General features: G+C 35.0%; 1 protein-coding gene across 2 annotated transcripts in view; it reads left to right on the top strand.

Annotated features, from left to right (window-relative positions):
• The window catches only part of LOC5572431 (transmembrane protein 65), a 71,780-nt gene extending 54,301 nt beyond the window's left edge, over positions 1-17,479 (top strand). For both annotated transcript variants that reach the window (XM_021846728.1, XM_021846727.1), the window contains 3 exons: positions 4,923-4,990; positions 15,325-15,528; positions 16,284-17,479. In XM_021846728.1, the coding sequence (XP_021702420.1) occupies positions 4,923-4,990; positions 15,325-15,528; positions 16,284-16,436 (425 nt within the window). In that variant the 3' untranslated portion in view covers positions 16,437-17,479. The remainder of the gene's footprint in view (positions 1-4,922; positions 4,991-15,324; positions 15,529-16,283) is intronic.

The raw sequence follows: 17,479 nt of genomic DNA, 5'->3' as shown, positions 1-17,479 counted from the left end.
ATATCAAACTACATAAACACACACAATGATTGAAAATTTGAAGATAATCAAATTATCACGTATGGCGAAATAGGGAACAATTATGTCCATAACTGGTACACCTACCCTATATCAGAACGTGCTACTAGTCATTTTAAAACACATCATGTTACAAACAGTTATAGCGAGTCTTACTACAATCTTGTTATCACTGGAACAGAATTTCAACTATATTCATCATTATAACATAGTTATTTTACAGGTTGTCATGATAACTGGACATAATATAATTGTGTTTTATTGTATGAAAAACATTTACCAAGAACGAGTTAGTTTGTCGTTTATATACGTCATTAACTGTGACGTCATGTTTTTCAGCTTGGACTCAGGAGCAATTTGAAAAACATCAAGTCCATCCATATGAGCTGAGAAGACGTAAAACCAGTTGAACTTCCATCACCCTTTACTTCAAGTGTACCAATAGCCTCAACGGTAGGGGCGTCAGGTCCATTCCGGTGGTTTGGTACATGTCTTGGTTCGATTCCCGTTAATGACTCGGTTTTTTTTTAAAACAATATAATCCTTACACTTACACACTTAAAAACATGTACCCAAAAAATGAGTAAATATATAAACAGTTTTTACGCTAATTGATTTTTACCCAAAGCGCTATTTGTAACAAAATATGTTACAATTTTGATATGCTGTAGTGCAAAATTTTAGTTATTTTAACAACATCCTGCATCTAATTCATAACAACCGGTGTTACAAAAAAGATCGTAACTAAATAACACATCAAGTTATAATTTAAAAAGACACGGACACCATGTCTCCAGCCATTTAGCTGCACATTGTTTTTTTCTGACTTGAATTCCCAGGAAACCAATAAGCATTTGAATAAGCCGTAAATCAGCCTTCTATTTGCATTCCATATGCTCACTGCCCAAATACAGCAGACTGATTGCTTAGCTACCTTAAAATAGCACACGGCGTGTATATGGGAAAGGTTTATCACAAAAAAATAGGCATCGCTAAATCTTTCAGCATTCGAAAATATAGGTTTTTAGCTTTCATTTGACGTGTTCCCCAAAAAAATCCACCGAGGGATCCCGAACATTTTTTTTTATTTAAAATTTTTGTTCTTTAGAGTACATTATTTTTAAATGTAATCATTGCAAAAGACAGCTTCGTTGGATAAAAGTTTTATTTCCATATAAAAGTTCATAAAATAAATATATATACATATCTATTGAGTTTCATTTTGTAAAAAACAAAACTGTCCTATGTGATTTTGAGGATTTATTGAGCTATAGGACACTTATTCGATTAGATATGTTGTAAGTTCGACTGTTCACTTATTCATACTGTGGAAGTATATCTAACCGAGCACTGTTTCTTTTCATGGTTAGAATACATTAAATTTATTCTTCTTCTGTCTGGCATTGCACCTCTGCTGGGACATAGCCTGCTTCCCAGCTCAGAGTTCGTTTAGTACTAAGATATTGATTGAGAATTTTCTTTGCCAATCAACCGTTAAAGATTAAAAGTAGAATGGATCAACATTACAACGGCCTACGAATTAAATGGAATATGCTTAAACGCCCTGTTACCCAAGCCTTAGCAAAAAGCTTAAAAAATCCTCATTAAGAATATTATCCAGGCACCCGGAGTAAATGACACTACACAGACTTTTTTAATAGTATTGAAGTTATTTTGATGTTTTTAGCTTGGAATTTCAAAATTTAATAAGAATATAGTGGAAGATATTTCCTGTTAAATCAAATCATAAACATAATTCCACCGTGAAAGTGGTTTTCTGACAAGCAGAACAACAATAATACAATTTTCTCAATTACTGCAGTAATTAAAACACGTAAGTAGCTTACAAACAAGAAAGTTTTACCATTTTATACTCCTTTTAGATTGATATCATATTCATATAATATATGTTTTCAATATGAGATATGGTTAATTATGTGATTATTGGCAACGGTAAGTGCTATGAGGAAGAATAAAAAGTTAAATTTCATGTGCCCACTTGCCCCGTAGAGTAACTGCCATTTACAGTAGATTTTTATTACTTTATTCTAAGGGTTTCAATGTCTCGAAAGGATACCTTCCCATTCGTGCGGACATCAGCGAATACAGGGTGCAACTTTTGCATTTTTTTGGGCTATTTCATGAAAGCAACATCAATCAAGTGGCTGCATTTATTGGTCGTAGCAAAATGAGCTCCATACAGCATGTATTTTACATTACCTTTTGGAGCTTTTTGGGGGGTTTTGCGATGATAGCGACTCAAGAGTCTGCCTTGAGCTCTGCCTCTGTTTTTACAGTAGCTCCATAAACTTAAGTCAGGAGGAGTTAAATTAGGATCTCCAAATTCAAATCATGTGTCCCTTTTTTATGTCAGATGTCCATGGAATTTCCGTTGCAGAGACATAATGAACAAACTTCCAAAGATATCGAATTTATCGACTGTTTCGTACTGATTGAAAAAAAAATTGACTCAATGATTCTTTTGGTCTGGTCCAAACTGTTAGTACTTACTTGGTAATGGAATGGCGTTTTTTGAATCTTGAATAGATTTTCTGTTCCTCAAATGTGGCATTTTTGCTTATTTATGAAGCCAGATTGTGCCTGTTGACTACGATATTTTCTAGGATTTAACAGTTGAGTTAACACAACTGCAAGACTATTTTCAATTCAAAGAGTCACTATTTTGACATGTTGTTTTTTTATATCATATTAATTGTGGAAAACCTGACAATATTAACCCAGCAGCAAGTGATATTGATTTGTAAAAATGGTTCAAAAGAGCTCTATTTCGGATCAATCGTTTGGCAGTAAAAGTGACGTTTGGTAACGGCACCCAAAGGTGCTATTTTAAGTAAACTTGATGTAAGGCTGACATATCAGTTAAAATTAATTTGCTTACCGCTCAGCTGTGCGGATCTTGGTAAAAGAATGAAAATTAGTTGAACTCAACTGAGTGTGTCCTCCACTGTACGAGTAAGTGTCGTATCCCCAAGATCACATAGGACAGTTATGTCTATTACAATATGTAATCTTATATATCTATGTTATATCAACTTCCATTTGAAATTTGGGCTACCATCGAGCTTGAGAGAAAAAAAAAACTGTCTTTTACCATGATTATATTTGAAAATATTGTACTTCAAGGAACAAAAATTTAAAATAAAAAAAAATGTTCGGGATCCCTCTGTGGATTTTTTTTTGGGGAACCCGTCAAATGAAAGCTAAAAACCTATATTTTCGAATGCTGAAAGATTTAGCGATGCCTATTTTTTTGTGATAATATTGTTCTACCAGACACGCCGTGAGCAAAAAGACTGTCATTCAAAAGTTTGTTAACTGTTAATTAGCATTTCAAAAGCACAACATGTTTTGATTTCCGAGTCTTGCAACGAAGCTGATAACAGAGGCAAACATTTTCGAAAGCCAACAAACTGCAATCTGTCTCGCTGGCAAGCAGGACACCCTTTTCTGACCTTCAAGAGGAATCACGAGAACATAAAGTTATTACAGATAATAATTCAACATTGAAATAATAAAAAAAGATACTATAATGAATTACATTTTATTTGATACATACATTTGTGTTAACCTACAATCACATGTGTCTGTGTTAACCTACAATGCTTTGAAATGAGAGAAGGGCATAATCCGGTATGCAAAGGGTTTATGTGATGTTAAATTTTGAAAACCTTAATTCAGTGCAATATATTCGAAATAGTTTTCTCCTATTCCTTAGTTATGTAGCTTATTTAAAATACAAACAGTAGCAAGAAAAATACGTAACTTTTTTACGCCCATTTTGCACGATTTATTTTAATAATATGAAAGGGTATGCCCATTTGCACCATTCCTTCTATTTTCTTCTATTATCCTCTTATGATAGGCCAAACTTACAAGAGAAAGATCCTTCTCAAGTGAATGCCTTCTTCAACACCTATTTCTTTCGATGGCCCAAATCCCAAATGTTTGCGAAGCAGGAATGAAATCCTGTAGAATCATAGTTTAGGTATTGCATCAAATTTATTTAAATTTTCGCTTCATATATAGACTATCTTGTAGCGCGGCACACCACTCAATAAGCGTAAGGGTCATAGGTTCGAATCCCAGTGGATTGACTAAAAAGACTAGTATCAACAAAAATGTTAGAATACAGACAGCAGCGATGTGAGACGAAGACTGAATAAGAAGGGAAAGAGAGAGAAAGCTACGAAAGTTTAAGGAGAATGAGAGAAAGAGTTAATTTTTGTTTTGCTCCACGTGAGACGTTACATTTTAGACGTTATCATTCTTGACAGCTAGAAACGAAATTATCTGAAAGCCTAGCATTTAAGCAGCCGTATATCGAACCAAATGCTGCATTTTAGTAGCAAATAATTCAATCTTTTTGTCAACGTCATATCATATTGCAAAACAAACTACGCAGGTAATCAGTAAGCACTTAAAAAACTTCAATTTAGCAGTATACGCGCCTTACTGCGGGTCATTAAATGCAAGTAAGCCGCATATGCGCCTTAATATGCGGCTTACTTGCTTTTAATGATCTGCAGTTAGGCACATATACTGCTAAATAAATGCTTTTAGGTACATACTGATTACCTGAGAAATTTATTTGTAATATGACATGAAATTGACAAAAATATTGAATTATTGGTTCTGAACGTAACACCCTTTTAGCTTAAAGCTATCGATAAAGTCTCAGTTGAACAATTTTGTTGAATTGTAACCAACGGTGAAAAATTTTGCTCAAATTCACAGAAAAGGGAAAAATAGGTTTCAATTTGACGACAAGGCCTAAGAAATCAATAGGAAAACATGAAACAGAGCTCTCAGCTCAATTTGTTTTGAAATTATCATAAACCTTATCTCATCCCTCTAATATTGTTTCTATTATTTCTTACTTACAGTGGGATTAGTAAATGCACTGCCATTCATAGGATTCGGGTTCCTGGATAATTTCACCATGATCATTGCGGTAAGTATGTTAATTCTAAATGCAAAAGTCGAAATGTTTAGGGTCAAACTATTTTAGTAAAGTTCTGTTTTCATTTTGTTAGAATAGTTTGATTAGCAATGGAATGATTTTCAAAATTCTATTGCCATTCACAGCAAATATGGCCTGTTTTTAAACTCATAGTGAATTTTTGATTTTTTTATGCCTATCAAATTTCAGTTGTTGTAAGGTTTGTTTAAAGTTTACATGTAGGGTAACGGTCGTATTTTAGACCCGTAAGGAAGTAATTTTCTTTATTTTTGTCCAAATTAATTAATTTCACATCGTAACCAAGTTGAGGAACATGCCAAAATGTCGAGAAAAACTTCTTCTATGAGATAAAAATGCTCACACGGTCATGTATTATTCAAAAAAATGTTGAAAATAATTGAGCTGTGAAGCTCTGTTTTTCATTATTTTGGACCCCCAGCATTTAAATTCGATTGGCGACAAAGTCCACGATACTGGTTGTATAATATGCTTGCTTATAGTCTAATCAATCGATTGACAATGGAAAACTGAAGAAATTATACGCTTTGATTTCAGAAATTTGAGGTTATTTTTAGATTTGAAAAATTTATGACAACCTCAATTTCTGTGTTTAACGTGTTGTAACGGTTGCATTAATATCAGATAAAATAAATACATTTTCTATATACAAATGGTTGATGCCAATGCGAAGTAGTCCTATCTTTCAAAATAACTTGCGAATTGCGTTGATCTTTTGTTGTGAACTGGGAAATTTGTAGGAAAATGGCTCAGGGGGTCGAAAATATATAGAGGTCCAAAATATATTGGTTACCCTACACGACGAACACGAGTCAAATATACAAATTTCGAGTAGAAACCACGTGCTCCGATGGGGATCGAACCCACGACTCTATGTTCGCTAGATAGGCGCTCAACCTACAAGCTGCTAAGCCCCTTGAGAGACCCCCACGCTCGGAGGCGAACTGAACTCGATTATCCAAAAGCACATGGTATCATCATTTCGCAGTCTAAACCTCTTCGGATGTATGAGATGCACATCTGACACATGACAGCTTATAGATTGAAGCGCCCATCTAGCGAATAGGGAGTCGTGGGTCCGATCCCCACCGAAGCACGTGATTTTTTTTTCGCAGTTTTCATTTAAAATTGTACATTTGGCACATGTTCGTCGTATACATGTAAACCTAAAAACAGCAAAATTTATTAGGCTGGAATTGCCTAGAACTTAACAATTATATTTCAGATGTTTTGAACTAAAAAATAATGCCGAATCATCCTACCTACGTTCGTAGGCGCCAACTTGTGAAGTATTTGGGAGAGACCTTCAAAAGACGCAGAACTGTAAACAAAATCGATGCTGTTCAGATGAACAGCATGACATCTTCTTCTTCTTCTTTCTGGCGTTACGTTCCCACTGGGACAGAGCCTGCTTCTCAGATTAGTGTTCTTATGAGCACTTCCACAGTTATTAACTGAGAGCTTTCTTTGCCGATTAACCATTTTTGCATGTGTATATCGTGTGGCAGGTACGAAGATACTCTATGCCCTGGGAATCGAGAAAATTTCCTTTACGAAAAGATCCTCGACCAGCGGGATTCGAACCCACGACCCTCAGCATGGTCTTGCTGAATAGCTGCGCGTTTACCGCTACGGCTATCTGGGCCCCAGAACAGCATGACATATTCATGTGGAAACAGGCGCATTTGGTCGGAACACATTGCATTCTGTTCAGTTTTGGATAGGTGTCATCATCACTTCGTTTTTTCGTGTAATATTCTTTGTGTTGAAACATCCTCCTATGAAGTAATTACTCCATGTATAATCATAAACCGTGTAGTTTTTAATCTGATCTGTTTTTTTTTTTCTATTTCATCTTACGTTTATCAAGAGCCGTACTGTATTCTAGTCACGTGCTTTTGGAGCTGCTGCAAACCATATAACTGAAGACAAGCATCCTTTTGATTTTATGATTCATACAAATGTATGACCGGTTGTCCTCATTGGTACAGTAATTTCCCAAATTGATAGACATTCACAGAGCTGTTACAGCCCAAGTAACAATTTCAGTGCTTTTTGATCTTAGATGTTATTTATGGAGGTTTTATCAGAGATGTATTCATTCCTAACCAATTTAATAAAGCTTTGCAAAGTGCTAAACGTTCTTTTCGGTGAACCCCCATTAAAATGTTTTGTAGATATCTATAAGAGCTCCCGTTAAAACTTATTTGCTGGTCACATTTGTTGATAATAAATTGTATTTTGAAGGAGCTGTGTAGTGTCTATTGAAACCTATACTTAAAACCTCATCATGCTTGTCTTATAAAGGCATAGGTAAAACTTCTAAGACTGCACTAAGTCATGTTAAAGCATTCTTAAATCTCAACTGTCTGATGCATGTTATTGGAATGCAGTCTGCGTGTGATTATCAATATCATTATGTCAAGGCTCCCAAAAAACCTATTTGTCTCAGTGCAAAACAAATATTCTGATTTAGGAATATTGTAGCCAGTGAAGGATTTTGCGCACGGGTTTTAAAGTTCAAAGGCGTTTATGAAAGATTATATTGTTCGGAATAACCACCAATTGATCTTAAACCATCCCAGACAAGACTAGCCAAATTTGACTGGATGGGATCCATTTTCTATTGTCGCCGTTTCAGATTGATAATGACAATACACGTGTGAAATTTCAATTTATGGTTGAGATGAGCATCAAATCATTCTGAAAATGAAATGGAGTAAAATGTTAGATAGCCAATTATGATCTCGTAATTCTGGCGTGTTGCTGTAAATCAAAAAAAAAAAAAAAAAAATTCATTCCACCAGTAAATTTTTATTGGCAGGAATTTTACGCGATCGTAAGGAAATTTTATGCCCCAAAAAAAATGATTATTTTGATTGGTTATTATGAGTCGGCAGACATCAATATTAAAAAAGGTTATGGTTGATGTTTGTTCAATCATTAGCTCTTAACATTCACACTTAAAATAAATCGCAGTGTCCTGTGAAATAAATCACCGAATTCGAACTGTAAACAACAAAAATACAGATTTTCCTGTGAAATCTATTATTTTACCGAAAAAATCCGTGAAATCGACTATTTTACCGGAGAAAATACGTGAAACAAACAATTTTAATGTAACCCTGTGAAATACTAACGAACAGTTCGGTAAAAGCATTATTTTCACCGAACTTCTGTGAAATCGTGTGACAGCCGCTCTGGCAGGCATGAGCTTCCTTCTGTTTCAGTTTTTGCACACCATTATCAAGCAGTGAAAGCTGGCTTAGTGGTAGCAAGCCTGCTTCCTGATCGAAAGGTCGGGAGATCGATTCCCGGTTGAACCGTTTTCATGTTTTTCTTTATGATTTTGTTCAATCATTTTACAGATTATTCGGTGATTTTTCACCGAACCTTCAGCTGTTGAGATTACGGTGAAATTTCACCGTAATCCGTAATTTTTTTTAAGTGTGTTGGTTTTATTCCGTGTATTAGGATATCGTAAAAGATTTAATACAATGGGGGGCCTACCTTAGCCGAGTAGTTAGAGTCTGCGGCTACAAAGCAAAGCCATGCTGAAGGTGTCTGGGTTCGATTCCCGGTGGGTCCAGGATCTTTTCGTAATGGTAATTTCCTTGACTTCCCTGGGCATAGAGTATCATCGTACCTGCCACACGATATACGAATGCGAAAATGGCAACTTTGGCAAAGAAAGCTCTCAGTTAATAACTGTGGGAGTGCTCATAAGAACACTACGCTGAGTAGCCGGCTCTGTCCCAGCGGGGACGTTAATGCCAAGAAGAAGAAGGCTATACAATAGTTCTTATGAATGTTTTATAGTATACAACAAGGGTAGATGTATTCATACGATATAAAACTAAGAAGTTTAGAAACGGTTTTAAGGTATAGTCTTAACAACCTCCTGTAGTGTAGGCCATTTCGGGCTGAACGGAGTTTTATCCAACACTGAGGAAACTGGAATTATGTTATTTATAACACCTTTCGTATGAAGGTAGTATTTTTTACAGTATTTTGCTAGCCGAAAAACATTTCATTCGATTCGTATGATGCCCATAACTCGCTTATGAAAAGCATACGAATCAAATTCAAAATTCATGCGAGGCCCTATTACATTTCATACGATGTGCTTATGAAATCCAAAGCAAGCCTTGTTTGAAAAATATCATACGTTTTTCTTACGAACCGAGCCTGGTCTATTTTCAAATCGATTCAAAATGGCGTTTGTACAGAGGAAGCTCGCGAATTTCAAAGTTTTGGCGAAGGTCGTGGCTGTGTTTAGAGGTAAAAATGAATTTCGATAATTCTACGTAGAGTGCGGTGTAAATAGTGCGGCCAAAAGATGAAATTTGCAAAGCTTTATCTTGTGTACAATGGAAATACGAGGTTATCGAAGAGACTAGAACAAAACGTGAGTTTATTTATTGGATTTTATCATATGTTTCGAATTATTAATCAACAACTAACTGACTTACAATTCATAAACAAGTTTTATAATGTTGAAGTGAGAATATTGATATTCTATAAGACAGCAAAAGGCATAATAATATAAAATAAATTACATAAATTTTCGTACTGAGATTCATACAAGTACAATTTGATGTTCATAACAAATATTCATAGATTTCATACATTTATAAAATCTATACGACTGTACTGCAAAACTCATACTATACTACAAGCTAATTCGTTCATATCGTCATCGTATGAAATATATAATATTTTCTTTTGGAAAAATTTCATAACCGTTTCGTATGGAAATCGATATTTTTTTCCTAGTGAAGATTTATTAAGGTTATTAAGGCTAATTAGTTCTAAAATGAGTTCTAACGATATGGTGGTAACAACAGCTTGTAGTAAATTAAAAAAACTAAAAATGTTACAGTCATCTCTCCCTTAACGATATAGAAGGGACCATCGAGTTAGGGAGGTATCGACTTACAGAACACAAAATCAGTGCAACTGCGTCCCAAGGGACCATCGAGTTAGCCATGAAAACTTTTACTATGGTTCTCTAACTCGATATCGAGATACGGAATATCGAGTAAGGGAGAGTTAACTGTACTTGGGGCCGTCCATAAAGGACAATTTTTTTCACTGATTTTTTACACCCCCTCCCCCCTCGTAGCATTTAGTCACAGATACTGATACCCCCCTTGGAAAATACGTAGCATATCAAACACCCCCCCCCCCTTATTTTTTACTTGTTTTCCTCAGCGATTGGACACAAACAAATCATAAAAATCCAGAAATTAAAAACAAAAATTGATATTAATTGATATTAATTATGACTGAAACTTCAGGATAATCTGACGAATAATAGTTTGATATACCATAGCGCTCATAAATCATTTGGAAACCGTTTAAACTAACTTATTTCATGTTCAAGTACATAATTTTGGTTACTTACTTGTAAACTTAACAGTTTAAATTTAATTTGGTTAAATTTAATTTGTAGTAACTTTGCTATGGTCAAAACCTAAAACAAGTTTATAACTGAAAATGTAAAAAAAAGATAAAACTGTTGTTTGGATTGATAACAGCAATGGGTAAGGGTTCGAAATATTTTATAATATATTAAAAAGAAATTTTGTTAAATTAGACATTTTTTTTAATTATTCGTGGTTAAAAAACAGATTTCAGTGAATATGATCAACAAATTACCTTAACTTGGAATGGATCTCCGTCTTTATTCTCGAAATTCAAATCCATTCAGCAAACAGTGGCCAGATAGAGAAAAAATATGTTCCAAAAATCAGCGGAAACTTCAGTATCGTCACCCATACTGAAATATTCTTACACAACTCATAATATTTATTAGAATACGACTGTTGTGTAACTTCTAAAATTAACGGCTTTTAAGTCTTACGGATGGATTTTAAAAAAACGTAGCGTTTTGATTCATCCGTAAGACTGAAAAGCCGTTAATTTTAGAAAAAAACAACTCATAATGAAACAATGCTCTTTCATTGAATTACTGAGTGATTTAGGAACCTTAATGATAGGACAATTTAAAAATTAAGGATAACACTCGAATTTGATGTCCTCATTATTATCCAGGCTGTTCCATCAAGAGCATTGATATATCAAAACAAATCGTTGAGTTGACTGAGTGGAATCTCCTGCAACATTGAACGCACTGAATAAAAATCTTGTTTTGCTCTTTTTTACCGATTTTTTCAATATGCTACGGCCGCAAGTTAGGACACCCCCCCCCTCGTCACACATCGTCACAAATTCTTGAAGACCCCCCCCCCCCTTAAATGCTACGTCATTTATGAACGACCCCTTGGGAGCTCTGAGGAGAATATCAAGAATAATATAGTAAAATGTGTTATTTTTCATCATAAATTGTTGAATGGGCGTTCTGCAGTATCTAGGGCTCAAATTATTTATGTAAAACTTACCATTGCTTTGATTGACAATGAATTATTATTTCTGGAGTGAAAGCATTCCAGGTTGTACACGTTTAAACCACTTGAGACGTTTCTAGATAGTGTCCGGTATTTGAGCTTATAAGATTGTCCAATTTGGTGCTAAAATACATCAGCAAAATTGGATGTCAAAGTTCTTATTTAGATTAGGAATTTTAAATTGTTATCAAGGATAATTGTTTATGATACTGTGATGTATAATCATCATATATAGGTAGCAAAAATATGGAATTTAGAACAAAATACTTGAAATTGGGCAATGCGTTGAACAATACAATTAAAAAAACTTTGAATTTGATACATTGTTACATTGTTAAATTTATTACCTACACGTAAAAGTTAATGATTGTTCGACTCTAAAACATCTAACTGTGACAGTCCATGCTTTTTATTTTTTGAACGTGTCTTAAATTAAATTTAGAAATCGAACCAAATAATAAAACCTTCCATAATACTAAAAATATTGTTAAACTTGATCCTGTTCATTTTATACGCACCCCCTCCTATTCGGAGGGAGCGGGCCATTTGGCATAAAGCCATTTGGCATAAGGTCATTTGGCATAACGCCATTTGGCATAAAGGACATTTGGCATAACGGTCATTTGGCATAACGGACATTTGGCATAATTTTTAACTAAGTGAAAGATGAGGGTCATTTGGCATAACGGACATTTGGCATAATTTCAATATATTTTCTGTACATACTTAAATTGAAGATTTTAGCATTTTATTACTGTTTTATTTTAGTAACAGCTGAATCTGTTCTATAATAATTTATTTATTCTCTTCTCTGGCAAGCCGCCGAAGAAGCCAATAAGTGCGATATGAATCCATCAGAAGAATCCGGTTAAATCATACCACCGAATTCAATCGGACTGTAAACTTTGTAGATGTATTTTATACGACTTATGTTGACTTACAATCCGGTGATATCGCTTACTAATAGACGAAATACCGATAAAGAAAAAGATGGTGAATTTCTTTCAGAAGCTTCCAAGTTAATCAAAAACAACTAAACAACGATGCACTATTTCTTTCTATATAAATACACGTTTTATATTTGATTTTATATGCTCTGTAAGAGCTCTAAGAGAATGATAAAATCAACCCGTTAAACACATCTATTTAACATGGTGAGAGTTAACGTGAACTATATCATTAGAATTCATTAGAAAAGAATCGTAGGATGCTAGAAATTTAGAACATATTTGATTATTGAGTTAATTCCTGCAGGACAAAACGCAAATTCTTTTATCTATTAGGGCAGATTGCCAACTATTGCACAGACTAAAAACGTGCCAATTATTGAACAACCCGTGTATTCCTTATGGATGTGCAATAATTGGAGTGTTTTTAGTCTATGCTATATTTTGCTATTTATCCTAAATGTTATTTGAAAAATTCCCAAGAATATTACAATTTATATAATAAGAAACAAATATGAAAAATCGGTGTTCTAACAATTTGTTGGTGCCAATTTTAGTAAAATGTTTATTTGAAGAAAAATTCTTCTAAACATTTTAAAAATATTGATTAAAAAAAATAAAAGCTTCTTTATCCGATATTTATATCATATGACACTAATAGTACAACCTTGAAAAAAAACCAAAGCCATACGCTTATGTGTTACACTTTTCACCACACTGCTGCCGTATAAGGCTTGCGAGCTTTTCTTAACAGTGTTGTACAAAATACAACAGCACGACTACTGAAGTGTTAAAAACGTAAATAAAATAAAAAAAATTAGTGCTAAAAAGATTTTTTTTCAATTCACGTTGTCTTGGCCAAGACATTTTCATAAAGTATCATTTAAAAAAGTAATTTTAAATGAATTTTTAAGGAAAGGTACGATGGGTTACGTCATCTATAGCTTTCTGAAAACCAAAAATGAGTATATCAATCCTACTGATTCCATTTTTTTTTGTAAAATCAAATGGCTATCAGCTAGCGTACAATATTTTTAAGTGTTATTAAAAATGTACCACTGATTTGGGAAGAATAATTCGCAGAATGCTGTGCGGATTTGGCCGGAGTTAAATTCTTAGAAAACCACACCCTGGATTGAATATGTCATCAAGATGTTTTAAAAAGTTCAAAAGTGTCGGTGAACCGCAAAGCGTTCTATCATAACCACACATAGTTTATATAGAAGACCTTGATTATTTGAGAATCTCGACAATTTTTTGGTTGAATCCAGTCAAATACTATGTTAGATTCATGCTCAGTATTTCATGAAAATTTCTTTCAGGATCCATATTGTGATTCATAGAGATTGTGTTTGAATTCAATATGTATTTTCAAACTTTACCATTTGTGTCACGCGTGTTGGCGCCCCCTTAAGGCTGGCGCCCTTGGCGGGCGCCAACCTGGTCAACCGCACGCTACGGCACTGGTTGTGGGTCACTCCTATCCGCCCTTGACGAATCTTTTCCAATTGTTTTACAAATACTCATAAAAGGCACCGTGGGGTTGTTTTGCCTCAAGAGTGCATATTACCCCAGAATGCCTTACGTCTTATTCATTTTTTTTTCCTCAACTTGGGTGAGATGTCATTCTCCTCCAAGTTTAAGATTGCAACTTGTGAACTGAACTCTGCATCGTTGCTTGCGTATAGCAATAAACTACTCGGGGAATATTTAAGTCAAAGAAACCAAGACTTGTGGTTGCTAGAGCTATGACATATATTACTTAGTACGATCCGAGGGATCAAAGCAACCCGATCTAGCAGAAGGACGAAAAAGTGTTAAACCTTTTTGGTTACTGTCAAAATCTAACTACAAACATCTGTAGGTGGCTATCACCGCCAGCAGAGAAGTGAATAAGTGCTTACATTTAGGATGTACTTTTTTCAGCACGAACTGTTTCTTGAGCTACTACTCAAAAGCTAATTATGTGTATATCAATGATGGTGTAACTTTCTTCATGAATAAGCTGAATAAGTTCTTTGAAATTCATTATAAATCCATGCTAACAGTAGTTCACTTTTGTTTTCAATTTCGGCCGAACGGCATTCGGCCAAATGACCCGGAACCGAAAATGCTGAACATATTATCAGAAGCAACTATGGCTCTAAAATCAATAAATCGAGACGAAAACCTCATGTCCGCCTAAACTAGCTTCCTGAACCAGTGTGCAGTGCTTGATCGGGTTCGTTTTTAATTTCAAATTAAGAAATATTGCGTCACTGATTGACACCCTAGTTCATTTTCTGTTATCCTGTTTAGTCATGATATTTATCTAGAGATTTACCCTTCTTTTAAACATAAGGTATTCTTTCGAGGGTTATTGCTATAGCGATTCGACGCGTTATTTTATTATATAGGAATTTGCCCTTCTTTCTAACATGACTTTTTCTTTTGCGTAATATTTATTACAACAGTTTTTTCACATAGAAGAAGGAGTATCTGAATAAAATATAAAATACCAATAAATCATAAATACTTACTTTTCAGATGGTTTGATATTATGCCAAATGTCCGACATGCCAAATGACCTTTACTTCACATATGGTTTGATATTATGCCAATTGATTCTTACTTTACATATGGCTTGATATTATGCCAAATGTCCGTTATGCCAAATGACCCTTTATTTTCACATTGTTCAAAATTATGCCAAATGACCGTTATGCCAAATGGCTGTTATGCCAAATGTCCTTTATGCCAAATGGCGTTATGCCAAATGACCTTATGCCAAATGGCTTTATGCCAAATGACCCAGACCCCTATTCGGAAGACAACTTTAAGTACTCAACGGCACCTGTTGAGGGGCGAAGCACTGATTCTTCCAAATCACTCTCGTTCACCCAAGCCATTATTTTTGTTCTGCTCTTGTCGTTTCCGTTGCTCATCCGTCGGATCACCACACCACCCACAGGGAGACTACATCGAGCACACCCTAGGACTGTTCATGTGCATCTCGACGATGGCTGCGGCTGCCCTGGGGAACACAATCAGCGACGTGATTGGCATCGGGTCGGCTTTCTACGTGGAAAAGCTGGCCGAGATGAGCGGAGTGAAACCACCCAAACTGACGCCGATACAGCTCGAGATGAAATCCAGCCGGCGGGCAGCGAACATGGTAAGTGGGCGGGACCTGATTCCTCCACCCCAGGAACTCAACCGTAATTGTAACGTTCACAGTGTTTTATTCTGTCGATTTTGTGCGCTTTTTGAATATAGTCTAAACCTTTGAATGTCCTATCTCCTATGGGCCTATTTTTTGAAATCAATTAAAAAAATATATATATTGTTTTTTAATACTGAATTTATTGTTTATCAATCCTTTTTTCAAATCGTATTTCATAAGACTTATTAGTTTGATTGTAGAACGCATGAAAAAAAGCTCTTATAGACAAAGGTTTTTTCATGGCAATAAACTTTATAAAAAACTAAATTATAAATATTAGTATTTGTATTAGGAAGGATAAAGAAACATTATTTGTAGAGCTCAATCAGATACAACGACATAAATTTAAAAAAAAAATAACAGGTAGAAAAACCGTGTCTTCGACATAGTTGGTTCAAATTGTCATTTCGAATGTCCTGAAAAAATATTTTTTCCTTCACACTGCTAGGTGGACATGTCACAAAACTTTTGAGCTTTTTTATAGCATAATTCAAGAAACATCTTTGAACAAACCATGTCGCTAAAATCAACAGTTTAGACGTTATTCAAAAAGCGCACTAAATCGATAAAATAAAACACTGTGACGTTCGATTGCGTTTCGGTTCAGTGTCCCTGGATGGGTTCGATGAAGCTTGAGTTAATAAGATTGTGGCTTCGTTGGCTACACGATGGCATTGTAGTATTAATTGATGGTATATTTCGCACAGGGACGTGTATTAGGAATTACCATCGGATGTCTGCTGGGGATGTGCCCGTTAATGTTCATGAAGGACGACCCGAAAGATGCGGATAAAAAGGACGAAAAGGCCGATGCAGTTGGTGTGCCGGTAGACGCTGTCATCGCAGTACATGGCAAGTAAACCAACTCATCCCTGATTATGCCGCACCGAACAATCGCTGCCGCTGGGAGGCAGAAATCTTCTCAACCTTAGTCAATTTTAAGATAGCGCTAATTATACGAACGGTATTGTGTGGACCGAAGTCATGCCACGTCGAACGTTTATGTTTGCATGTTTGTGTTATCTGAAACCGCACCGAGACGGGCGCGTGAATTTTATTTAGACAAACCTTAACCGTGTAAATAATACCTAGGTTTAATTCCTAATGACGATGGATGAAAGACATAGATGAATAGAATGATGAAAGGCGAAGGGTATGCACACTTTGCCACACGTGCTGAGTATAACTCACGTTATTTACTTTCTACGCTAGTCTTTCACTCTAAGCGGAATGCGATCGTGTAGTAGTTAGTTACAAATATCGACTTTTGATATTTTATAGAAGTTTTCCATTTTTCTCGAAATTGCTGCTCAAACATTCGAAGGTTTAGCTTTATCACAATCATCGCTGCTTGCGACTAATCACGTTCTTTCAATTGTATTTGATGCTGTTGGACATGCTTACGGTTAAACCCCTCTGGAAATGAATATTGTTATCTGATTGATCCGTTAGAACTTTAAATAGCGTTATTCTGCCAAAGCAATTCGACTATAATAGAACAATTCACGTAATAAGTGTAATAATTAAAAATAAAACAGCACGCGTAAGTATTATTCCAGAGAATATCGATTTTCTTATTAGAAATTAATTGTATTGGCGAACTGTAGATGAGCTCGATATTGTATGACATGTCTATCGCAGTTACCAATAACATTACAACTATTGTTTGTCATACATTCAGTAAATGGGAGATGATTCATAAACAATATAAAAATCTAGCTGAACTTGATTGTGGATCTATTTCTTAATTAATCAATTTGTTTCTAAGAGATGCCGGCGGATGTTTGGACAATCTGCAAGGATTTCTTAAGGTTTTTCCTTGATTTTGTCAAGTATTCTTCCTTGGGTACTTTTTTCCAAGAGACTATTTCTGGACTTTGTCCAAAGAGTATTAAAATTTTTT

This window comes from Aedes aegypti, chromosome 2, assembly GCF_002204515.2.
Source record: "Aedes aegypti strain LVP_AGWG chromosome 2, AaegL5.0 Primary Assembly, whole genome shotgun sequence".
NCBI classification, from domain to species: Eukaryota; Metazoa; Arthropoda; class Insecta; order Diptera; family Culicidae; genus Aedes; species Aedes aegypti.
This window is presented reverse-complemented; position numbering and strand designations above follow the sequence as displayed.